Source organism: Sus scrofa, chromosome 6 (assembly GCF_000003025.6).
Source record: "Sus scrofa isolate TJ Tabasco breed Duroc chromosome 6, Sscrofa11.1, whole genome shotgun sequence".
NCBI classification, from domain to species: domain Eukaryota; kingdom Metazoa; phylum Chordata; class Mammalia; order Artiodactyla; family Suidae; genus Sus; species Sus scrofa.
Genome location: NC_010448.4, coordinates 50,885,764 through 50,912,398, shown reverse-complemented (window position 1 = coordinate 50,912,398; position 26,635 = coordinate 50,885,764). Strand labels below are relative to the sequence as shown.

Here is a 26,635-nt window from a genome sequence, read left to right as displayed (position 1 = left end):
CATAGTATCTTACATTCAATCAAAAATTATAAGATTTAAACAAAACACACAACCCTCTTCCAAGAAACAGCAGCCCAAGCCATATGACCACACTTAGAGACAACCATGTTTTGGAAATAGAAGACTGGTTGCTGTGTTAAATGCTTTCATTAAAAGGGCAGACTGCATGAACAGATGGGGGAAGTTCAGTGGCAATTAATGAAGAATCAAGTGGGAAATGATAGAAAAGAAAATTATAACAAAAGATGATTTTTTAAGAACTCATAAATAGGCTGTGGTGTAAGCCGGCAGCTACAGCTCCAATTCAACTCCTATCCTGGGAACCTCCATATGCCGAGGGTGCACCCTAGCAAAAGACAAAAACAAAAAAACAAACAAAAAAACAAAAAAAAAAAACCCATGCAATCTAGAAGACAATAGAATAACATCTTTAACATTCTCAAATAAAATATAATGAATCAAAAATTCCAAGCCTGATGAACAAAATCTTCTTTAAAAGTATGCAAAATAAAGAGATTTTTGGAGTTCCCACTGTAGCACAGTGGGTTAAGAATCCAACTGTAGCAGGTCAGATCACTGCAGAGATGCAGATTTGATCCCGGGCCCTGCACAGTGGTTTAAGGATCCAGCATTGCCACAGCTCTGGCATAGGTCTCAGCTGTGGCTGGGATTCAATCCCTGTCCTGGGAAACTTACAAATATCATGGGTGTGGCCCTAAAAAGAAATAGACATTTTCTTATGAACAAAAGGTAATAGATTATGCTGCTGGCAGATCTGCACTCTAAGAAGTATTGAAGGAGTTTTCTACAGGCTGGAAGAATATCATACAAGGAATAGACTTGGATCTACGAAGAAATAAAGGACTTTAAAAATGGTTAAAATGGAAGTACGTATAAAGTAATTTTTCTCAGTGTTCCCACTGTGGTACAATGGCATCGGCGGAGTCTCTGCAGCACCAAGATGCAGGTTTGATCCCCAGCCCAGCACAGTGGGTTTAAAGGATCCGGCGTTGCCAAAGCTGCAGTGTAGGTTGCAACTTCAGCTCTGATCTGATCCCTAGCCTGGTCCCTCTGTATGCTGAGGGCGAGCAAAAAAGAAAAATAAATACATAATTTCCTCATTTTTAATCATTAGAGGACATACGTCCCTTAAGCAAAAACAGGAGCAAGGTTTTTTAAGTTTGTCATAAGCATACATAAAAGTAAAGTGGCATTCCTGCGGTGGTACAGTGGGCTTAAGGATCTGATGTTCCCACAGCTGTGGCTCAGATTTGATCCCTGGCCTGGGAATTTTCATATGCCATGAGTATAGCCAAAAATGAAAATGAAAGATGATGTCATATACTATGGAATTAACATTATTAGAAGGTATACTGAAAATTATAAGCCCAAGAGCAACCATTTAAAAATTATATTTAAGTGGCATATAACTAATAAGATAGTAGTGGAGATAAAACAGAATTTTAAAGGATAATCCAAAAGCAAATAGGAAAATTGAACAAATAACACATGGTACAAATAGAAAACAATTAGCATGATGGTATGATGGTAGGTTCAAATCCTGTGATCAATAATTACATTAAATGTAAATGTTCTAAACAGACCACTTAAAATAGAGATTGTCAAATTGGGGAGTTCTCTTGTGGGTGCAGCAGGTTAAGGATCTGGCATTCTCACTGCAGTGGCTTGGATTGCTGCTGTGGCATGGATTTGACCCCTGGCCTGGAAACTTCCACATGCCACAAATGTGGCCAAAAAAAAAAAAAAAAAAAAAAGAGATTGTCAGATAGGATAAAAAAGCAAGACCCAACTATAAGCTCTATATTTTCTAAAAAATAAAACCCACCCCCACCTTTTTTATTTTTTATTTTTTGGATGTACCCATGGCATGTGGAAGTTCCTGGGTCAGGGATCAAACCTGGGCCACAGCAGCCACCCAAGCTACTGCAGTGACAATACCAGATCCTTAACCCACTGCACCGCAAGAGAAGTCCAGAAACCCTCATAAAGAGATCTATGCAAAAAGTAACAAAACAAGAATAGCCTAAGAAATATTAAAAAATGAAGAACAGGAGTTCCCATCATGGCTCAGTGGTTAACAAATCCGACTAGGAACCATGAGGTTGCTGGTTCGATTCCTGGTCTTGCTCGGTGGGTTAAGGTTCTGGCGTTGCCGTGAGCCATGGTGTGGATCGCAGACACGACTCGGATCTGGCATTGCTGTGGCTGTAGCGTAGGCCGGCAGCTACAACTCCGATTAGACCCCCAGCCTGGGAACCTCCATATGCCAAGGGAGTGGCCCTAGAAAAGACAAAAAAAAAAAAAAAAAAAAAAAAGAAGAAGAAGAAGAAGAATGTTCTTAATACAAAAGGCTTGAGGAAACTTTTTGGAGTGATGGAAGTATTCCGCATCTTGATTTTGATGGTATATATGTTAGTCAAAATTCACACAACTATATACTAAGAAGAGTAAATATTATCATTACAAATTACACCTCAGTAAACTGACTTGAAATTAATACTGAAACATTGCAAATAAAATTGTACAGAAAAACTCACCATGTAAGTGAAATTCTTTGAATACTCAAACTCACCACCTACATACATACTGTAAATACTTTGGCCTCATGTAACATAGTATATAATATTTTTTCAAAACTAGGATTATACCATGCATACTATTTTCTAATTTTTTTAACCTATCAATATGTTGAAAACCTTTACCCTATCAACACATTCATCTGCTACATCCTTTTAAGGGCTACACAATGTCCCACTATTTGTATGAATTATTTACTTCACTTATTTCCTACTGATGAATGTTGGTCACTCTTCTAAAATTCGTGAAAAATTGAGAACCACAAAGTTCATATTCTTTCCATTCTATTACCTCCTGTGCTAACACAAAGTAATCAATTTTCATGTCAGAATCACACGAATCAACATGTTATTAATGATTCAAAGGAAATAAGCAAAAGTCATACAGTACAACTTTCCTTTCACGTGGGGATAGGGCAGCCGTTCTAAGTAATCCCCCACATCTCAGGGGCTTAATACAATAGAACTTTCCTTCAGGCTAACTTGAGGGAGCTTCAGGCTGGTTGAGTTCAGGGAGGGGGCTCCTGGTTACCAGGCACCCTCCACAGGATAAGTCAGGGACCCAGGCTCTGTCAGTCCTGTGGCTCTACCCTCCTCAGGGTCCTTTCCATGCCATTGGCAAACAAAAAGAAAAGATCAAACATGGGAAGTTTTTCCTGGGCCAGGCTTGCAAATGATGCCCAAGGCTTCCCTTCACGACCCACTGGCCTGAACTGACTCATGTGGCCACACCTAACTGGAAGGGAAGCAGTCCAGCCCCGGAGAAGTGGGTTTGGAACAGTCAGTCAATGGCTGCTGTACCTGGAATTCTATTTTTAAAATAAAATTAAATGGACACACTAAATAGTGGATTAGATACAGTTTATACTCTTCTGTCTCTGTGACTCACAGTTCTAAGGAGTTAAATAGCCCAGTAATCTGAGCTTCTTCTCTAAGCTAAGCAACGTGTCTTAAATTCAACCCATATGTAGTCAGTGTTCCGAGAACAAATGGACAAAGCCTGGATATCGAATTTTTGGTGGGAACTTTTGAAAGCCAAGATTGAAGCTTTCAGCTAATTTTTTTTTCCTCCTCGCAGCATGTGGAGTTCCTGGTCGGGGGGGGTCAGATCCCAGCCACAGGTGCAGCCTATGCCACAGCCATGGCAATGCCAGATTCTTAACGCACTGTACCAGGCCGGGGATTGAACCTATGTCCTGAGGCTCCTGAGACGCCACCAATCTCGTGACACCACAGCGGAACTCTCCATTTCAGCTAATTTAGCGCTTCTCCTCAGCTACAGGACTCCCGGAACACAAGTAGAATTCTAGAAAATGAAAGCAGGAAAAGACAAGACATCACTCCTTGCCAAAAGAAATTTCCCCTGAGATATCTCAAAAAAAAAAAAAAAAAAAAAAAAAAAAAAGCTATTCTGTAGCCTTCTGTTCTAGTTATTCAGGTCCTAGGGGATGGCATGGCCTTCAGGAAAATAAGAAAAGGAAAGAATAAGATCTAAAAGCCTGAGCAGGAGTCCCGTCGTGGCGCAGTGGTTAACGAATCCGACTAGGAACCATGAGGTTGCGGGTTCGGTCCCTGCCCTTGCTCAGGGGGTTAACGATCCGGCGTCGCCGTGAGCTGTGGTGTAGGTTGCAGACGTGGCTCGGATCCCGAGTTGCTGTGGCTCTGGCGTAGGCCGGTGGCTACAGCTCCGATTCAACCCCTAGCCTGGGAACCTCCATATGCCGCGGGAGCGGCCCAAGAAATAGCAACAACAACAACAACAACAACAACAAAAGACAAAAAGACAAAAGACAAAAAAAAAAAAAAAAAAAGCCTGAGCAGCTAGTAAGAATCTCTAAGAGTCCAGGATAGGGACCTGAGGTGTCTGGAAGGTGAGAAAAGAGGAAAGGGCAACTTGGGAAGAAGGACATGCGAGGAAATCATACAGGTGAGTGAGACCCAGCAGTCCAGCCAGTTTAATGTTCTCACCCTTCCCTTGCAGCCCCCCAACTAACCTGGGTGGGGCTGGCAACAGTGATGTCAGGGGTTATTCCTTCTCCCTCAACTGTGCCTTGGTAGCACACGTGCTTTTCTTCAAAAAGAGGTGTTCCTTTGGGGGCTCAGTATCCATGAGGATTCCGGTTCAATCCCTGGCCTCATCTTTGGGTGTGGTATAGGCTGCAGTTGAGCTCCGATTCGACCCCTAGCCTGGGAAATTCCATATGCCGAAGGCGCAGTCCTAAAAAAAAAAAAAAAAAAAAAAAAAAAAAAAAAAAAAAGGCTATATTACCAAGTTTCAGGAAATTTTGGATTTGCTTTATTTCTCCTAATATAGTGTTCCCTTTTTCATGAAGTGGACACATCCGGATAGTGCAAATGAAAAAAATCAGGCTGAGGGAGGTGAAGATGGCCACTTCAGGAGTTCCCAGCTGTGGCTCAGGGGGTTAAGAACCCCACGAGTATCCATGAGAATACTGGCCTCGCTCAGTGGGTTAAGGATCTGGCGTCGCAGTGGTGTAGGTCGCACAAGGCCCAGATCTGGTGTAACAAAAGATGACTGCTTCATTTCACAACAATAGCAGAATTTAAACTAAGTGGGCTATGATTACTTGAGGTTTTGCTGTACATTTTTCCAATAATGAAAAAGAGTGGTAGAGTCCCCTGTTTCCATCAGATTCCACATCAATAAAGATTTTGCCACATGGCTTATATTTCCTCCTTCTTTCTCTTCCTTCCTTCTTTCTTTTTTCCCTGAGATACTTTAAGTGCTTTTTCCAGTTCCAGCTCTCTGAAGTCCTTCTCTCACTTTCTGGCTGGAACGGGGTAGGTGCCACCTCTTGGCTGACTTTCACTGAGTCAGTTTAGGGATAGTAGTCAGCAGGGCTCCACCTCACAGTCTCCAAAACTCTCGGTCGGAAAGGGATGGTAGCCCCTCATTAGTGCAGGCCAGGAATGGAGAACAAGGCTCTGCCCACAGGCTCCAGAACAGCAGGGCTGAGGGAAGAGGGGAAGGAGAGCAGCCGAAAGAGAATACACTGAGTCAAAAGGTTCTGCCCTTGGAGGGTGGCGCACGTGCGCGAATGCATGCGCGCACACACAGACCTCACCTTCCTCGAGGCCTGGTTGGTGTTCCTAGCCGGTCGCCGTCTTCTTCCCCCCTTTTCAGAATTCTATTCGTTTCCCTGTGCTTTTTTGTGTGTGTAGGGATTTTACTTGTTCATAGAAGGAGGAAGAGGGTAAGATATGCTCTGTTGTTTGGCACTGGAAGTCCACTGCTATCCTCTTTAAACTTCAGGAGATGGATATGTCTCTTGCTGTTTACAGCATCTATTCTTTTCCGATATATTATTATTTTTTTCTTTTTTGGCTGTTCCATGGCAAATGGAGTTCACCCGCAAGGGATCAGATCTGAGCCACAGCTGCCCTCTGGATCCTTAACCCTCTGTGCGAGGCCAGAAATCAAATCTTTGTCCCAGTGCTCTGGAGACACTACCCATGCCATTGCACCATAGCAGGAACTCCCCATTATATGTATTTAATATATATGTCCCTTAAAGTATGGCTTTGGCTACATCTAATAAATGTTGGCATGTATTTTTATTACCTCAAAATTCAAATATATTCCATATTTCACTGAGCACATCTGTTGAGCTTTTGTAGGTCAAGAATCCATGTTTAAGGAGTTCCTGTCATGGCTCAGCAGAAACGAATTTGACTAGGATCCATGAGGATACAGGTTCGATCCCTGGCCTCACCCATTGGGTTGAGGATCTGGCATTGCCCTGAGCTGTGGTGTAGGTTGCAGACATAGCTCAGATTTGGTGTTGCTGTGGCTGTGGTGTAGACCAGCAGCTACAGCTCTGATTAGACCCCTAGCCTGGGAACCTCCACATGCCGCATGTGCGGCCCTAAAAAAAAAAAAAAAAAAGGAATCCATGTTTAAGATTGGTGTTCTTAATTTATAGATATGCTACAATTGTCTAGTAAGGATTTCCTTACTGATTTCTAGCTTTACTGTACCTCATCCAGATAACATAATTTATATTATTAAAGCATTTTGAAATTTTCCATTTATGCTTTACAGTCCAACATATGCTAAAATTTTGTGAACATTCTATATGTACCTGAATAGATGTGTATTCCACGTAAAATTCGATCAAATTTCCTAGCAGTGTGAAATCTTCTGTATACTTACAGTTTTGTTTTTGTTTGTTTTACTGTGTGCGTGTGTTCTGTTTGATAATCAGTATTTCTCTTTCAATTCTTCCAATTAAAAATATTTGAGGATATTTACTACATGCATATAAATACATATTTGTGTTACATTCTTAGATCATTCAATATTTTTGTCCATATGACATATCCCTTAGCAGTTCCAGCATAGTTTTTTGAGGTTAAAATTTACTTTGCGCATTATTGATGTGGTAGTTTTTAATGTTGGGATAATTTGTAGTCAAGGATGATATTGCCTTTCTTTCACAGAGAATGTGCTTTTCTCCTGCCACTTGGCCGCAAGGCCATTAACAATTCAGGATTACCTCAGTACCTTCTCTTGGGATAGAAATGATCTGGAGCTGAGCTGAAAGTCTCCTTCTCTTTCCAGTCTTACACTGAGGGTGCATTGCTTTGGAGTCCTCTACATGAAACAGCTGAAGGAAAATTTGGATGACAGATCCAGGAAGCTGTCAGGCAAATCAAGTATGTGGGAATCCTACATGACAACAATTTCTGCAATAGGGCAATGAGATGCAAGAGAGTCATGAGACTTACACAACAATCATGCAATAAATGGACAGGTTTTGATATTGATTCACAAAAACCAAGTGTAAAAGACTTTTGAAAGAATTTGGAACTTCAAATAAGGATAGGGTAAATTAATATTAATGAGATATTTTTAGTTTTGTTCAGTGTGATAATATTATTGTGGTTATACAAGTAAATGTCCTTATGTTTTTGAGAAATATATGAAAATATTTGGGGGATAAATGACAGATGTCATGGATTTGACCTTCATTTCAGTAATAAAAAAAAGAAAACATGAGACAACCAGATCAACATATTAATAATGTTTAATCTGGAAGATGAATATGCACACTTAACTTTTTTCTCCAGTGTTGTTTCTTAAAGTTTTGGTAATAGAATATTTTGTTCTTGCCAAGGAGAAAAGTAGACAGGACAACCTTTCTGGGTTTTGTTGGTAGGCATTTTTTTTTTTTTTGATGGTGGTAATTTCTGCTCTTCCACAGTTTTTCTAGACTTGAGCCCATATCTCACAGGATAAATCATAGCCTCTCTGATTTTAATTGGCTAGTGGAATAATAAGGCATGTTACTAATTATTGGATTTACTGTGAAAATAGCAGGTTGGTAGTAGGTGATGTGATATCTAAAGATCAACTCAAAGAAGAAACATTCTCAACATTTTATATAGGATTTAGCCCTTTCAGTATTGCAGTGTTTACTGCAATTCCCTGCCAGTGCAACCTCCATCCACTTTATTATTATTACTATTATTATTATTATTATTTTAATCTTTTTTTGGTCTTTTTAGGGCCACACCCATGGCATAGGGAAGGTCCCAGGCTAGGGGTCAAATCGGAGCTGTTCCGGCCTACACCACAGTCACAGCAACTCCAGATCTGAGCTGTATCTGTGACCTATACTACAGCTCATGGCAATGCTAGACCCTTAATCCACTAATCAAGGCCAGGGATCAAATCTGTGTCCTCACGGATATTAGTTAGGTTTGTTACCAATGAGCCACCACAGGAACTCCCCCATTCACTTTTAAAGTGAGCATTTAAAACTGAGGATATAGTTCCCTGTGCTATACTATAGGACCTTATTGTCAATACTGGAAGTTTTTGATGCTTCTGTATTATGATGTGATGAACACTTGCCTTTTTGCGATTTCTTGGTACTTTGGAATCAATAGATCACGGCAGTTAACATGTTAAGAGTTCTAGATGCATCCAGGTACACGCTGAACAAAGGCAATTCAGTCAAGGTAACACTGAGATCTTGTGTTCCTTAATTTTTTTGTCCAGTGCAGTTCAGGTCAATCCTCTTTCAAGATCTCCACTTTTAACCCACATATCGCTCCCACACTATGAAGCGTTTTTTTTTTTTTCTTTCTGTACTTCAAGCTTCATTTTTTCTCTCCTATATAAGATGTTTCCTTGACGACCACTTACTAGTATAGTTATATAAGAAAGGAGGGACAAGTGAGAAAAAGAAAAGGAAAGACAGGAGTTCCTGCCATGGCACAGAATCCAGCTGCAGTGTCTTGGGTCACTGCGGAGATGCAGGTTCAATCCTTAGCCCAGTGCGGTGAGTTAAAAGATCTGGTGTTGCCACAGCATACGTTGCATCTGTCGCTGGGATTCAGTCCCTGGCCCAGGAATTTCCATATGCCATAGGTGTGGCCATAAAATTTAAAAAATAATAAAAGAAGAAGAAAGAAAAGAGAAGACTGGTCTCAATCAGCAGCACAGAATTCATCCAAACTGAACCCAATTATTCATAACACCAAAAGTCACTTAGCCAGAAGTACTACCAGGCTACCCCTCTGGAAACCAGTCTAGAAGATTCAGAATCTAGAAGAAGACACTTCTGGCCAGGCAAACGCGTCAGTGGCACTCAGTTAACCAGAGCTCTGGTTTTTTTTGGAGACATTTGTGCTCCAGAAAGACTTGTCTGTGAAATATTTTCCCCTCGAGTTTCCTGGGAAATTTAATGAGGTACTCAGAATAGTAATCCACATTTCCGCTCTGGAAGATGAGGCTGTAATCATTGGACTCCTAAGGCAACTGTAAGTGGTGTCCAGGCTCTCCCCACGGCTGCAAGCACTTTTGCCCCAGGCAAGCAGGACCGTGGACAGCGCTCTCCTTCGCCATTCTGGGAAGCAAGACTCAAGAGCTCCAAGTACCCGCACGCACTTCCGCTTCGAGGGGCGGGGCTGTGCATGTTGTCCTCCTGGGGCATTCTGGGAAGTGTAGTCCAGGGACTCCGTGTAGTCTCAGGTACTTCCGTTCCCAAAGGGCCTGAGAAATGCTGATCCAGTGCTCCCGGTAGCTGTAGGCACCTCCGGCACAGGTGGACGTGGTTATGACCCGGTTGTCAGTTTTGCATCCCGCAACCCTGCCGAATTTCTTCGACCTGCTCTTGAAGCAACAACCCGTTGTTGGTTTAAGGGGGAAAATGGATGTTTGAGGTGTAAGGATGGCTGGTTTAGCTCACTCTGGCGAGTCGTCTGGAGTTTGGAGAGTTTATTTCCCTGAGTTGGGCACAGGCCATGGTTGCAGTCTTTCCAGCACTCGGCTCCCTCAACTCGATTCCCCCACCTGTCAGCCACTTCCTGGCAGTATAAAATTGGGCAAGTTACTTAGTCTCTCTGTGCTTCTATTTGTTCATCTGTAAAATAGGTTGATAATAGTATCTTCCTAATAGCGTTGGAACGTCCCCTGTGATTTATTTGGGCAATGGTGATATTTCACAGCCTTCTTTCCCTTCCCAGCCCTGACTTCACAAAAAGGACTTCACCAAAGTGGAGGGAGTGAGTGATCCTGTAACTCCTGGTGCAGGCCCTGCCGTGAGTAGGTATTAACATTCTTTTTCTGTAAAGATATTCACATAAATCGGAGAATATGTAGGATGTGTATTTATCTGGTTGTGAGCGATGCCAGTAATTAAGCCTTAGTTGTTAATTTCCAGTTTAAGGGCTTTATACAAATTACATTTAGGGTGGCACTATGAAAAGTGTATTTACTATTAAACAATAGTAATACTTTAAAAAATTACTTTAAAACGTTTATTAACCTATTTTTAGAAAATAAACCTCTAACAACTAGCTTTATGAGAAAACTGTACGTCCAAAAAGAAATTTATTTATTTTTTGTCTTTTTGCCTTTTCTAGCCACAGCAATGCAGGATCCCAGCCGCATCTGCAACCTACACCACAGCTCACAGCAATGCCAGATCCTTAACCCACTGAGCAAGGCCAGGGATCAAACCCGCAACCTCATATTTCCTAGTCAGATTCGTTAACTGCTGCACCACGACGGAACTCCCCAAAAAGAAATTTAATGAGAAGAGTAGCAATGTTTTATATTTTTGCCAATCTTTTAATTCTTGAATTTTCTTAAGAAAATTAGCTAGATACTTACATCTTCTGCTTTATCGTGTGATGGTTTTGGCTGAAGTAATGGAGAAAATCCAGCCTCCCATAGTTATAGTTAGAAAGGAAAGAATTATTAGACTTTACAGATAACATTCTCCTTTGAAACTGTTCCCAGGTTCAACAGGAAATAATTTCTTAGGGTTATTGCAATGTAGAATCTGAAACCACATCAGAGTACTTTTTTGTACTCTGTTACATGAAAATACTTGGGTCTGTCCTGTACTTTGAGTCTTTTATCCATTCAGGGTTTTGTGAAATTATGCATTGTTCATTTAGAAAATATTTATGGCCAAGTTTTCAGACCTTTCACATATTGACAAGTTTGATTTCACAATATTTTTAAAAATGACATTCATCAGGCCCACCACCCATCTCCTCAAAAATGGTCTGTCTCAGAGTTCCCCTGTGGTGCAGTGGGTTAAGGATCCAGCATTGTCACCACAGGGGCTTGGGTCGCTGCTGTGGCTTGGGTTCCATCCCTGGCTCAGGAATTTCTGCATGCCATGGGAGTTGCAAAAAAAAAAAAAATGTTCTGTTTTAAAGACCTTAAATCTTTAAGCACTGGGAACCGGTCAAGCTCTCAGTGATACAAATTTTCCAAAATTCTGATACTTTCTTGAAAGCATAAATTTTTGTCATGGGCAATAGATGCTGCCAGTAATTTTCTTTGAAGTGACAGGCTCATTTCTGAAAGTTCTTACAAATACCTAGATCTGAGCAACCATGCTTTGTCAGTTGTTCTTTCAAAAAAGGGGTGTTCTCTGGGGAAGAAATACCTTGTTTATCCGGTAAATCCAAAACCAGCCACTACTGCCTTTTCTTGGGACAGCCATTGGATCAGCAGTAAGTTAGCATTTTATCAAAGACGTTACAAGGACATGTGTTCAAGGATTGATATGCAGTAAGTTAATGATTTTTCCTCTTTGATCAAATACATTTTTATTTTTTTGCCTGTGGTATACAGCAGCTTGATGTGGGATCCGAGTTCCCCAGACGAGGGATTGAATGCAGACTGCTGCAGTGAAAGTGTGGAATCCTAACCAGGCAGCTCCTGCTCAAGTGCATTCTTTTTTTTTTTTTTTTTTTGCTTTGCTTTTTTTAGGGCCGCACCTGTGGCATATGGAAGTTCCCAGGCTAGGGACTGAATCGGAGCTACGGCTCTCAGCCTACACCAAGGCCACAACAACAGGGGATCTGTGCCATGTCTGCGACCTACACCACAGCTCATGGCAATGCCAGATCCCTGACCCGCTAAGTGAGGCCAGGGATCAAACCCACATCCTCATGGATGCTAGTCAGATTCACTTCAGCTCCACCGCAATGGGAACTTCCTCAGGTGCTTTCTTAAGTGTACCTGTCACCATTTTTACAGTTGTGACTCAGCAGTAACAAACCTGACTAGTATTCATGACGACTCGGATTCAGCCCTTGGCCCCCCTCATTGGGTTAAGGACCCCACATTGCTGTGAACTGTCATGTGGGTCGCAGACGACGCTTGGATCTGGCATTGCTCTGGCTGTGATATATGCTGGCAGCTACAGCTCCGATTTGACCCCTAGCCTGGGAACTTCCATATGCTAGGAGTGTGACCCTAAAAAGAAAAAAAAAAGCCCCCCAAAACAAACAAAAAAACTAATTCAAGTAAACAGTCAAAATGCAGAAGACCAATGATACCACAATTCATGATCCAGTTTGGTCTTATCTCCTGTTCTCTCCCGGGCCTTTGTTCTTGGAGTGGGAAGATTTTGGGGCTGATCAAGGAAAACAATAATAACCAGGATGTGGCAGCAGCACCCAATGAGGTTCATTGGGGTGGTGCTTTGACAGGAAGCATCTGTGACCTTCCAGAGACTGCGGTGTGTGGCCACCGCCGTTGAGGAGAGAAGGAGAGGGCAAAGGAGCGCCCATGGGAAGGTGGGGATTGGAGAGGGGGCTTATGGGTCTAAGTGGTGTCACTGGGCAGTACAGGGTGGAGTCTTGGGGTCACAGGACTCTGAAAGGCAGTGGATGTTTAGGGTCTATCTCCAGGGTTGCTAGCAGATGTTGGATGCAATTTTGCAGAGTATACAAAATAAGCAGGCTCCAAATGACTAAAAGTGTGCTTATTGGTGATATACTAAAATAATTGGATATATGAAGATTTCCATTTGGCACCAGCAGGTTTTGCAGGGGTTGCTGCTTCCAGATGATGCGGGAGTAGTTGGAATAAGCACATAATCAGAGGTCACCTTGGTCCTAAGAAATAATATTGCCTGCCAATCCTCAAACAAAAAAAAGTTGCCGCAGTCATCAGCGATTGTGGTCAACTCCTAGGGTGAGCTGGTGAGGCCTGAGGGAACTCAGGAAGGAAACAAGCACCTGCCGTCCAGTAGCCCTCAGACCAAAGCCTCTCCCAACCATGAGGCCCGAGGCAACTCAGGACCTAGAGAAGAAAAAAAAAAAAAAAATAGGATTCTGGCCCCAGAAAGCAGAATGATTACAAAGGAATCAAAGGAATGATTTCAGTGAGCCTAGACCTTGCATCTCCCCATCCATAGAAAAGTGCTAAATTCCTTACCTTGAGATAACTAGTTTCCTTTTATTAAAGTAATCTTTGTGTCCTCCTGTGGTGCAGCAGGTTAAGGATCCAGCGTTGTCACTGTGGTGGCCCAAAAAACCCACCGTGGTGCTGTGGTCCACGCACGGGTTGGAAAAAAGAATTTTCCAGACTCAGAGCAGGGTGAAGAAGAGGCAAGTTTATTGAGGCAAGAAAGAAATGCTGTTAACACAGGGGGCCAGCTTCCTGCTGATCAGGGAGCGCTGATCCCGACCCTGAGGGCCTGGTGTGCCTGATTGAGTACCTGGTGTGCCTGGTCATGTCTGTTTGTTTGTTTGTTTTGTTTTTTTGCCACACCCTGCAGCATAGGGAGGTTTCCAGGCTAGGGGTCAAATCAGAGCTACAGCTGCTGACCTACACCACAGCCACAGCAACTCAGGATCCGAGGTGTGTCTGTGGCCTACACCGCAGCTCATGGCAACACTGGATCCTCAACCCACTGAGCGAGGCCGAGGATTGAACCTGCAACCTCATGGTTCCTAATCAGATTTGTTTCCCTGCACCACAACGGGAACTCCTGGTCTTGTCTGTTTTTGTAGCCCGAAGACAGAAGCGAGAGAAGAGATGTCTTACCATACACCTGTTGACCTGATGATTGGTTGGGAAAGATGGGGTCATCCAGTACTCTTGCTGGTTGGTTGGCGGTATGTAGGGCTGCTATAGTGTCAGGGTGAGGAGTGGGCCATGTACCTGTCCTAGTAGGGGCTTAGGAAGGAGTACTCCTGGTTGCTGAGGCAGGGGTGGCAGGGGGAGTGGGGACTCAGGAATTTTGTAACAATTATGAAACAGGTGGGATGATAAGGGTCTGGTAATTCTTATCCTGGCCAGAGGCTTTTTGAGTTTTATCTCCTTGGAGAGGCCTTGAAGCCCCACAAGTGGGTTCAAGTCCCAGTCTGAGTTGTGCGGGTTCAAAACCAGGTTCAGTATACCAGAGAAGAAACTCGATTCATTGATCAGGGAATGGCCAAGGGGGCATCATGCTCTAAAAGCACCTTCTCCCCACAGGGAGGGGGGTAAGGGAACTTTAAGAGTTAGAGGCAGGCAGGTCCTTAGGGCTCTAGGAAATAGGCAGCCAGGGGCAGCTGGTGCATGTGCAGTCTTCTGTGCTTCTCTACAAATAGCAGGAGTTGTGCCTGGCAGAATACAAGTTGCCCACCTTGGGTGGCAGTCTTAGCGTGGTAATGAAGCAAAGGGAACTCTGGGACACCTCCACGTCTCATCTGTGCAGGCACATTCCTGTGGTCAGGTCAGCTGGTTCAGGGCGATTGATCACTGCCTATATCTTAAAGCACAGCTTCAAAACATCTCTGGTGCTTCTGAAACAGACACAGAGACAGAGAGGCGTTCTCTTGTGGTGCAGTGTAAGGATCCAGCACTGTCACTGCAGGGGCTCCAGTAACTGGCTCTCCTCTCTAGATTTCCCTGTTCTCCCGAATTTCGGACCGCTAATTCATTCTCCCCACATTGTCCGCTTGCTGATGGACTTTATACATGTGAGTACACCTGTGTCTAGTTAATGGGAATTACCTGTTTTGCCACTGGTCAGATGGAAAGCCTCCATTATATTTTTTAATTTGGCAGTCATCTTGATCTGAAAAGTATCTTTCCTATTTTGAGGTTAATCCTGTTTAATATGCAAAACTACAAAAGAATTATTACTCTTATGGAATCAAACTTGGGTCCGCTTGCCCACATAGTAAAGCCAATCTCCTAACACCAGGTCGTGGTGAAGGAAAGTGTAGCGTTTACTGCAGATGACCAAGCAAGGAGTCCAGGTAGCAAGTGTTTAAGAGACCTGATGGCTTTTGGGGAAAGATTTTTAAAGACTGGGTGAAGGAGGGGCTTTGTGGGGTGTGGGATCAGCTCGCGGACAGCCTTCTGAGTGATTCTGGGTGGGGTAATCAGGAGGTGACATCATCACCTTTCTGGTTCCACCTGGTTTGGGGTCTACATGCTTGTGGGCAGCAGACAGTTTTTTTCCACCTGGTGGGGGTTTCAGTATCTGAAAGCTTCGCCAAGGATGTGGCTCAGACTCATGTCTGTAGCCCTTAAGGAGGAACTAAAGGTCTTGGACTTTGTTCAGTGGCTAAACTATTATTATTTTGTCTTGCTCAACTGTCTTCCTTTCTCTCTATATTTTCTCACTTCTCTGATTAAATTTACTCTTTGGAATTTGGGAAGGCCTAGGAAGCAAAAGTTGTTTTATGGACAAAGAGCCGGGCAAAGGACATGGGGGTGTGGGGGGGTGTCTGTTCCAAAAAGGCGCTATAGGGTTCTGCTGTGTTACTCTTTTTATATTTTATTTATTTATTTATTTATTGCTTGATTTTTAGGGCCACACCTGTGGCAAATGGAGGTTCCCAGGCTAGGGGTCAAGTCAGAGCTACAGGTGCCAGCCTTCACCACAGCAATGCCGGATCTGAGCTGCTTCTGCGACCTACACCACAGCTCACGACAAAGCCAGATCCTTCACCCTCTGAGGGAAGCCAGGGATGGAACTCGAATCCTAAGGGATCCTAGTCAGGTTCATTAACTTCTGAGCCAGGAGGGGAACTCCCCGTTTTAAAAAAATTTTATGGCCACCCCACTTCCTGGGCTAGCGATTGACTCCAAGCCACAACTGCAACCTATGCCACAGCTGACAGCAATGCCCGTTCCTTTAACCCACTGCACCCAGCTGGGGATCAAGCCTTCATCTTCACAGTGACTCAAGCCACTGAAGTCAGATTCTTAACCCACTGTGCCACTGGGTTACTTTTTGGCAAGATATTTTATTTTTTGGCAAAATCCTTTAACCCGATTCCTTAAAATGGTTCTTTCTTTAAAGACTGGTTGTTTTGATTTGTTTTTCCACATATTTATTGTTTTGTTTTTTTCCTATTCAGAAGTGCTTTGCCCACGATTTTTTTGGCTTCTGTTGGTTTTTGTTCACATCTTTCCAGTTCCACCTCTGAAGCAGTCTTTTTGTCAAAAGAGATGAACTTTAATCAAGCCTTTAGGAGTTCCCATCGTGGCTCAGTGGTTAACGAATCTGACTAGGAACCATGAGGTCGAGGGCTCGATCCCTGTCCTTGCTCAGTGGGTTAAGGATCCGGCGTTGCCGTGAGCTGTGGTGTAGGTCACAGACACGGCTTGGATCCCGAGTTGCTGTGGCTCTGGTGTAGGCCAGCGGCTACAACTCCGATTGGACCCCTAGCCTGGGAACCTCCATGTGCCATGGGAGTGGGCCTAGAAAAGGCCAAAAAAAAAAAAAATCAAGCCTTTAGATTTAAATTTTACTTTATAGAAAACACACAAAATAGAAGAAATTATTTAATGATATGAAAAATAAACAGAGAAATTCCGAGTGTGGAGCATTATGAAAACAGTCCTGACTCCTCAACAGGTCAAAGGTCTGTAAAAATAAGTGGTCAGATAATAGTCAAGGATTAACACACCCGAGTCAATGAACAAATAAAATAAATGAACTCTGTGGCCATTAATTTGAACAAACTAGTTATGAAGGATTTTTGAGGAAGATTTAAATAGGGATCGGGCATTAGGAAATATTAAGGAATTAGTGGTATTTTATTTGATGTGATGATGGTATTGTGGTTTTGAAAGACTATTTTTATTTCTTAAATACTTAACATTTAGGGGTGAAAGATATGATGTCAGATTTCTTTGAAAAGTCTACGGTAACCAAAAGAAAAAAAACAGCGATAGATGAGTTAAATGGTTAAAATTAGTGTTAAATTGAATTTGGGATATAAGTATACGGGGCCCATTTCACTATTCTACTTTTGTCTGTTTTTGAAAACTTTCATACTAAAAAGCTACAAAATATAATCCCCTGCCTAGGAGAAGAATCATGGCCTCCTGGTTCACTTGGCTTATTCAGTCACAAGACACTTTATTTTATTTATGTCAGGAGCGGCATAGAAGTATATAATGAAATATCTGAAGCCAAACTTGAATTCAAAAGCAATTCAGGATTTTTATGTATGCGCACACCACAATATTTTCTTTTCTTTTTTTTTTTTTTTTTGTCTTGCTATTTCTTTGGGCTGCTCCCGCGGCATATGGAGGTTCCCAGGCTAGGGGTCCAATCGGAGCTGTAGCCGCCCGCCTACGCCAGAGCCACAGCAACGCGGGATCCGAGCCACGTCTGCAACCTACACCACAGCTCACAGCAACGCCGGATCGTTAATCCACTGAGCAAGGCCAGGGATTGAACCCGCAACCTCATGGTTCCTAGTCAGATTCGTTAACCACTGCGCCACGACGGGAACTCCCACAATATTTTCTTAAATTTGGGATTTCCCGTCGTGGCTCAGTGGTTAAAGAATCCGACTAGGGACCATGAGGTTTTGGGTTCGATCCCTGGCCTTGCTCAGTGGGTTAAGGATCTGGCGTTGCCCTGAGCTGTGGAGTAGGTCGCAGATGCGGCCCGGATCCCGAGTTGCTGTGGCTGTGGTGTAGACCAGTGGCTACAGATCCGATTAGACCCCTAGTCTGAGAACCTCCATATGCCGCAGGAGTAGTCCTAGAAAAGGCAAAAAGACAAAAATATATATGTATTTTTTTTCTTAAATTTCCTTCAGTGGAGCTGCTTTCCTTTGCCTAGACAACCATTTTTTAAATGAAATTCAAGATATTTATCTTTTATTGGCCAATCAATGTGTATATATAGCCTTTTTGCAAGTTCTTGGGAATATTGGAAGGAACAACTCTTTCTACAAAAACACTGTCAAGAGCCCTTTGGTGCCTTGCCGAGTAAAGGGAGCAAAGGAGTCAAAACACTATTCCAGTCCCTCCCCTTTCCCCAAGACACACAGCTTGGACAGCTTGGACACAGAAATTCAAGGCTTCCTACTGACCTACCTTCCCTCCCACGATTTACTGTGTACCTTAACACGGTATTATTACATATTATTAGCATACTTTAACTACTCCAGGAGATTCCTACTCAAGCAAATTGATTGTTTATTAGATGGAACTTTCACAGGCACCCATCAGGTCTTCCATCTCCTTAAAGTATCTACAGTTTGCACCTGTAGGTACCTCACCTGTAAATCCTTGCTGTTCCACCAATCCTGCCCAGCAACGTCAAAACCGTCACGCAATCCCAATCAAGCCTTTTGCATTTAAAAACCCGCCTTAAGCCAAACTTCTAAATCTCAGTCAGTCCCAACGTCGTCTTCCTGTCTCCGCCGACACTTTGTCAAGGTGCTTGAAGCTCGGCAGAGGTGGCGTTTTCCCTTACAGCAGTAGGCAATAAACTGCGTTTTTGTCTAACAGTTTTCATCGCTGATATTTGGAAAACCGGCTTTGGAAACAAGTTTGAAAGCCAGCGTTAAATTCTGTGTTAAGCAGCTCAGCCTAGGTCACTTTTACGTTTCCCATTTTTGTTTACCCTTTGCCTCTGCTAAAAATGTTGGGTTTTTATTTTCGTAGTGCAAGCCTCACTTTTCTCTCTTATACAGCGAATTTAAAAAATTTGTAGCTACTTTTAACCCGGAAAACTGCCTGCTTACATTATTTTCTCGTGACTTTAGGAAATGAATAAAACGAAAAGAAATTCTGACAGTTTCAGCACCGGAGAACTGACTCTAAATCCGAATCGGCTCTTCTGCCAAAACCAAGACAGCTGGTGGGAAGTGCGGTCACCCGAACTTCATTCTGGGAAATGTAGTCCAGGTGATGCGTGGAATCCGAGGCGCTTCCGCTTGGAGATTCTGGGAAATGTAGTCCGGGAGCTGTGTGTAGCCGGAGGCACTTCCGCTCCGGGAAGGCGAGGTCAGCGCCGAGATTACTCCCAGTGAGGTGAGTTAACCCCGTGTCCCTGTGAGCCCTCCTTGTCTTCTCGGCCTCTGCGTGGAGCTAGTGGAGACCCAGTCCTCGCTCCTGGGGCAGGGAAGGCGGGGGCAGCGACCCCGGTGTGCATCCTCGCGGCGGACCTCCGGCGTCGGGGGTGGGCTCGCGTCCTGTATCGAGTTTGAGGGTCTCGGCGCTGTCCGCTCCCCCAGCCTCCCCGAACTTACCAGTTGACTCTCTTTTCTTGCGGCCAGTTGTTGGGCAGGTTACTTAATCTCTCTCTGTTTCCTCAGATTAGTTCTTTTCCAATAGTGCTCTTTTGAGAATTAAGTGAGATTGTATTTGAAAAGCTTAAAAACAGTGCCTAGTGTATGGTAGAACGTTGGGTATTACCACGAATTCCGTTATAACATTCAGGCGTCCTGTTGTTGGAAAGGTCCTGTGAGCCGGCATGCGGGTCGGAGGTCCAGCTCCAGTCCACTGTCCCTTCCCAGATGACTGATGTGTGGCTGTTCCTGGATTCCTGGACTCTTTCTAGATGCTTGTTTAGGAAGGACAGTTACCTTCAGCTAGATCCTGGGAGAAGTTCTCTGTGGTTTATCCCAGGCAGAGATGATTTCGATCACAGCTTTGCAGAGTGCCTGCAGTGTAATGAGGCCTGGAAAAAAAACAAAAAACCCCGAAACAAACAAAAATCCCATGTCGGTGTTGTTCATTTAAATGCAATCCATTTCTTAGTCTTAACTTTTTTTTTTTTTTTTTTTTTTTTTAATTTTTAGGGCCGTGCCCACAGCATATGGAGGTTCCCAGGCTAGGGGTCTAATCAGAGCTGTAGCTGCTGGCCTACGCCAGAGCCACTGCCGCAGCAATGCCAGATCCAAGTTGAGTCTGTGACCTACACCACAGCTCACGGCAATGCCGGAACCTTAACCCACTGATCAAGGCCAGGAATTGAACCTGCAACCTCATGGTTCCTAGTTGGATTGTTTCTGCTGCAACAGGAGGGGAACTCCAGTCTTAACTTTTTATTAGTCATTGTTTACCTTCGTGCATAGGGGCGAAAAAAACTTTGTTGTGCTCCTTCAGCTTCAGAACACATGCACGCAGTTATACCTATTAAAAGAAAAAAGTCCATGGCCATTTAACTTTTTTTTTTTTTTTTTTTTTGCCATTTCTAGGGTCGCTCCCATGGCATTTGGAGGTTCCCAGGCTAGGGGGTCCAATTGGAGCTGTAGCCACCAGCCTATGCCAGAGCCACAGCAATGCCAGATCCAAGCCACATCTGCAGCCTACACCCCAGCTCATGGCAACGCCGGGTCCCCAACACACTGAGCAAGGCCAGGGATCGAACCTGCAACCTCATGGTTCCTAGTCGGATTTGTTAACCACTGAGCCATGACGAGAACTCCATAACTTTCATTAATGACAGCACAAATGACCTGTGAGACCACCAGTCGGAATTAGACTTTTTGCCTGAGGGTAAGGGTAACTCAGGGGACAGAACAATTATCTTTCTTGAATTGTGTGTTTCTTAAGATTTGTTTTCTGTAAAACCTATTCGCAGAGGCAGTCTTAGGAATCAGAAGAGCATCTCCTTGTCTGAAGCTGCAGGAAGCAGGGAATACTGGCACCATTAGGCCCATTTGCAGGTGACAGGTGTGAGGCCCAGAGAGATGGATAACTTGCTCAAGGAGTTCTCTTGTGGCCGAGCAAGTTAAGGATCTGGCACTGTCACTGCAGCAGCTTGGGTCACTGCTGTGGTGCGAGGCCCGGGAACTTCTGCATGCCAGAATAATAATGTTAATAATAGCAGTAATAACTTGTTCAAGATTTATGCTACTAGTAAGTAGGAGTAATAATTAGAAAGTCTAGAATTTGGGCCTCATCAAGTTGTACTGCCTGTCTGCCTCTCATTTCTTCTGATAACCAGCCTCAGGAATAATCTGGGAGCTATGAGAAGCACTTGGGTTAGAAGTGTTTGTTGTTGTTGTTGTTGTTGTTTTGTCATTTTTAGCCCCCTCCCCATGGCATATGGGCCAGGGATCAGATGTGAACCACAGTCTCGACTTAAGCCGCAGCTGGGGCAATGCCAGATCCCTGACTTACTGTGCTGGACTGGGGATCAAACCCGCGTCCCAGGGGCTTCCAAGATGCTGCTGAACCCATTGCGCCACAGTAGGAGCTCCAGGGCTCTTGACTAATTGTTCATGCACTAAGGCAGCTGTCAAAGGGGCCCAGGGGAAGCTGGAATCCAGCCCCTGTTCTCACTGGGTTATGTCGTCACTGAGCTTGCCTAGAGAGAGGGCCCCCTCTTCCTGGTCACATGAAGTCCCATGTTGACAGGCAGCATTCCCGGCCCCTCTCTTATGGTGGCTTTCTTTCCCTTCCCCAGTTTTGCCTTCCCAGAACTCTGCCGTTCCCCGGAAGGAAGAGGGGGGGACAATGACCAAGTTCCAGGTAAGTCGGGCTTGCTTTTCTGTTTCTTAAAATGACATCTCCTCCCACAAAGACTGAACACATTTTTCTGTTCAGGAAGGTTAAAAGGGGACCAAAGGTACTTGAACTGTTGTGTGGCAAGCCCTTGCTTTTTATTGCCAAATAACGGTGTGAAAATTAATAGATTTTTTAAAAAAATTTATTAAAGTATAGTTGATTTACAGTGTTGTGTTCATTTCTGCTGTGATTCAGTTATACATGCATATATTATTTTTCATATCCGTTTCCATTATGATTTATCATAGGATACTGAATGTAGTTCCCTGTGCTATATAATAGGACCTTGTTGTTTATCCATTCAAAATTAATAGGTATTTTTGGAGTTCCCACTCTGGCATGGTGGCTTAATGGTCCAGCTTGTCTCTGTGGAGGCAGCAGTTCAATCCTTAGCCTAGCACAGTGGATTAAGGATTCGATGTTGCTTCGGTTGTGGCATAGGTTGCAGATCCGGGTTGGATTCAATCCCTGACTGGGGAGCTTCATAGGCAGCTGTGCTGGGCTAGGGATAGAACCTGGGCCACTATAGCGGGAACTCCTCGTGTTAGTATATTTTAAAGAGTCTGAAAAGTCTAGTAGCAGTAGGGACTTGCCTGGCATTTATCCCATGGAGCAGCTGTGTAAGGACACAGATGGTCTTATCTGCATTTTAACATGAACAGATTTGTGAGCGTTCAGATACCTGTTAAAATCCTCTCCGTCCCCAGCTGACAGGAAAGTTTCCACTGCCTGAGCCAGGACTTTCAAGTGTCCAGTGAGGATAAGTGGAGAGATCCAGACCAAGAGGCTACTCCATTTGGGGCCCCGAGGCCCCATTGTGTGTCTGGCTGGCTTGGCTGGTGGGTGGAGGACTCCAAAAATAACTCTGCCCCTCCCCTGGCTCCTTTTCTTAGTGCCTGTCTCTTCTTTGCCAGATGTGTCAACAAGTTATTAAATGCATAGAGGCCCAGGACTTCAGCCAAAACAATTGCAGAGATGAGCAAAGTCTTTACAGAAATTATTTTATGTTATTATTCTGTCTTTTTAGGGCCACACCCGAGGCATATGAAAGTTCCTGGGCTAGGGGTCGAATCTGAGCTGTAGCCACTGGCCTACACCACAGCCACAGCAACACTGGATCCCAGCCTCATCTGCAACCCTACACCACAGCTCACAGAAACACCGGATCCTTAACCCACAGAGCAAGGCCAGGGATCGAACTTTCATCCTCATGGATACTAATTGGGTTCATTACCGCTGAGCCACAACGAGAATCCGAGAAATAATTTTAATTTTCATAAAGGAGAACACCACATTCAAAGTCATGAGAAACTAGGAAACAGGAGTAGGGGGTGAGGGTGGGAATTTATGCCTGCTAGAAAAAGCTTAATCTTCTTTGTAAGACTCTTACTGATGCATAAGATACCTTAATAGAATCATAAGCAAAGGACATGAACAGGCACTACATGGGGAAAAATATCAAAAGAGCTGTTTTGATGAAATTAAATGGAAAATTTTAAAACCATTTTTTAATCACCAACTTACCCAAGATTTGGGGGTTTTTTTGTTTTTGTTTTTGTTTTGCTTTTTAGGGTCACACCCACAGCATATGGAAATTCCCAGGCTAGGGGTCAAGTCAGAACTGCAGCTGCTGGTCTGCACCAGCTCATGGCAATGTCAGATCCTTAATGCACTGGTTGATGCCAGGGATCGAACCCGCATCCTCATGGATGCTAGGTCGGGTTCGTTACCACTGAGCACGATGAAACTCCCAACTTACCCAAGACTTAAGGAGTGAGTTAATGTCCAATTTGGACCAGAGTATGGAGAATTGGACCACTTCTGCTCTGTTATGGGAAAAGTTAATTGGGAAAATTGCCGTTTTACTAGCAAAGGTGCATATGTCTTGACAGTGCCGTTGCCACTTCGTGGAACTTGTCCTCAGGAAATTACCAGACAGTTGGCTGAGGTCTATGTGAAAAAAAATTTGTTTTTTGGCAGCATTATTAAGTTTAAAATCTTGTTAGTGAATTACTGGGAATGGTTAAAATCTATTTTCACTTTGTTGAAATAGCATGCAGCCGTGAATAATGCTGACGGTAACAGTGCTGGCTGACGTGTATCGTGTACTTAGTATGTCTCAGGTACCGTCCTAAATCCTGGCATACGCTCATGTAATCCCCTCTAGTACCCTGGGAGATGTGCTCTTGTACAGATGGGGAAATCGAGGTATTGAGAAGCCAGGTGACGTGTCCAAGGTCCCACAGCTAGTAATGGATGGAGCCTTCGGGTGTGGACCGAGACAGTCAGTCTCCAAAGCCTTTCCTCTTAACTCTGACAGTGAATGAATACTCCTGCCATTGACAGATAGAGCACGTCCCTGAGACCGAACAAAGTCCTTACCTGCCCGCAGAGGAACTGAAGGCTGGTTAGGTTGGCAAGCATTGACACAGAGTGGTACTTGCCCAGTGAGAGGAGGACATGGGCACTGTTGAATACTGTGGGACTTGGGTCAAAATTTGACTTGGGTAAAATTTCTTACAAAATTTGGTACTTTGGAATTTTAAACGTGTGTATGCCGTCGTGTAACAATGACAGTTCTAGAGACGCAGCTACATAAAGGACCAGTTTGCATGTACAGAAGACTTTTAAAGTTTATCTTTTCATTCCTTCCTCCATCCCACCCAGCATCTCTGGTGTGATGGTGGAAGAGGAAGCAGAGACAATCGCCTTAAAAAAAAAAAAGAAAAAGAGAGAGAGTTGTTCAGGCCGCTTAAACCTGAAACATTTGCCCGCATGTCTCCTTCACCTTCTCAGGGCTGCCCCCACCCCAGGGGCGCTCGGTTGGCAGATTGAGGCTACATGTGTTTGCTGTCCTAGCAGGCAGTGACCTTCACGGATGTGTGTGTGGTCTTTACGGAGGAGGAGCTGGGGCTGCTGGACCTTGCCCAGAGGAAGCTGTACCGGGACGTGATGCTGGAGAACTTCCAGAACCTTCTCTCAGTGGGTGAGGATGGGCGCCCTGTGATTGGCTTCATCCCCTTGGGCAGAGTTTCCCAACCTCTGCACTACTGACATTTGGGGCCAGGGATTTCTTGGTCGTGGGGAGCCTGCAGCATGCAAAAGGACCCCAAGCAGGAATTGAACCTGCATCAGGGCAGTGACAACACAGGATCCTAGGTCACCAGGGATCTCAAGGTTTTAGGACCCCTGAGAGACCAGAGTTTTCCAATCCCTTTGGAAAATAAAGGCAAGATGTTTCTAGTCTTCGTTCCAAGGCAAGTGTTTGTCTTTCATAAACAACTGTGAAGGAACAGCAGAGCTTGGCTGCACCTGGTTCCTTATTTCACCTCCTTTTTTTTAATCCCAAACTCGCTCCCCCCCTTTCGCATTATATCTCTTTGAAACTTCTGGGTTCCCATCATTGGTGGGTCATGAAATTAATTTAGCAAGTGGCATCAGCGTCCTTGTAACAATGTAGAATAAAGTAGCAGCTTGAGCCCCTTAACAAAGCTGGTGCACATTGTAACAACTGCAGCTGCTTGCAGCAGAGTGCATCAGACCCAGGCAGAGGAGGTGATGACAGCAGACTTTGGAGAGACTTGGGTCTTTTAATCTTTTTTTTTTTTTTACCAACTTTTTAAGAAAAAATGTTATGGAAGTATAGTTGATTTATAGCATTAGTTGATTTACAGCATTGCATGTATTACTTAATTATTAATCATTAATCTTATTTCTAATGAGATGAAACATCTCTCTTACCATAGGTCTGATCAGAAATGTTCAGTAAACTTTGGGGAGGGGCGGAGCCTTCCATCCTGGACCTGGAACCAGGAGCGTTCGGTGCTTTTTCTTACCTTTGCCGTTTCGCAGGGCATCAGTCCTCCAAACCAGATGTGATAGCCCAGCTGGAGCGAGAGGAAAGGCTTTGGGGGACGGAGCTCCAAACCCAAAGAGGGAGGCTTGCAGGTGAGCACCTCGCCCCGTTATCCTGCTGTGCTCTGGATAACCTCACTCCTCTGCTTCAGGCCCTCCCCGACCCTCTTGCGAGAAAAGCCGGTTGTTAAGGGGCCCCTTCGCCAGGCCTCAGCCTCCTTCCCCCGCCCTCTTCCTCTGCCAGCCCCACCTCTTCCTCAAGTATGAGGATTAGGCTTCTGCGTGAGGACCTGGGCCGGCTCTTCTCTGGCTGGAAGGCTGCTGCCCCTCAAACCTCCAACCTGCCTCCTAGTCACTCTTGCCTTCACCCTCCAGTACCTGGTGTCTCCAGACTTATTAGCATTTATATATTTTTTAATTGTGGGAAAATATATGTAACAAAATTTATCATTTTAACTTTTTTTTTTTTTGTCTTTTTGGGGCCGCACCCGTGGCATATGGAGGTTCCCAGGCTAGGGGTCTAATCGGAGCTGTAGCCACTGGCCTACGCCACAGCCACAGCAACACCAGGTCCAAGCCACGTCTGCGACCTACATGACAGCTCCCAGCAGCGCTGGATCCTTGACCCTCTGAGCGAGGCCAGGGATCAAACCCAAAACCTCACGGTTCCTAGTCAGATTTGTTTCCGCTGAGCCATGATGGGAACTCCCATTTTTAACCATTTTTAAGTGTACAGCTCAGCGACACTACGTATATTCACTTGTTACAACCATCAACATTGTTCACCTCCAGAACCTGACCTCCCAAGATGAAACTCTCTCCCCTTAAGCGACTCCTCCCCTTACCCTCAGGCCCGAGTAATCACTGCTCCGCCTGCTGTCTCTGGATTTTGACTCTTCCCCGTGTACGCTATGAAAGGGGAACGGTGCAATATCTGTCTTTTGTGTCTGGCTTCTTTCTCTTAGCGTTCATATCTTTGAGACCACCCATGGTGCAACGTGTGTCAGAATTTCCTTAAGGCCGAATAGTACTGCATTATATGTATATAGAATAGTTTCTTCGTCTCTTGATGGACATTTGGGTTGTGTGCCCCTCTTGGCTATTGTGAATTGTGCTGCTGCGAATGTGGGTGTACAGATAT

The 26,635-nt window shown here is 44.2% G+C and overlaps 1 protein-coding gene and 1 long non-coding RNA gene across 2 annotated transcripts in view; one reads left to right on the top strand and one right to left on the bottom strand.

Moving 5' to 3' along the window:
• The window catches only part of ZNF112 (zinc finger protein 112), a 69,083-nt gene that overhangs the window by 31,575 nt on the left and 10,873 nt on the right, over positions 1-26,635 (top strand). Inside the window, 4 exon segments of the mRNA XM_021097547.1 lie at positions 19,213-19,375; positions 21,539-21,603; positions 24,502-24,625; positions 25,492-25,587. Of these exon segments, the coding sequence (XP_020953206.1) occupies positions 19,213-19,375; positions 21,539-21,603; positions 24,502-24,625; positions 25,492-25,587 (448 nt within the window).
• LOC110261000 lies at positions 12,331-19,154 on the bottom strand. The gene is made up of 3 exons (XR_002344683.1): positions 18,399-19,154; positions 14,507-14,666; positions 12,331-13,176 (listed from the first exon to the last, which is right to left on the bottom strand). It is a non-coding gene; the product is annotated as an uncharacterized LOC110261000 (long non-coding RNA).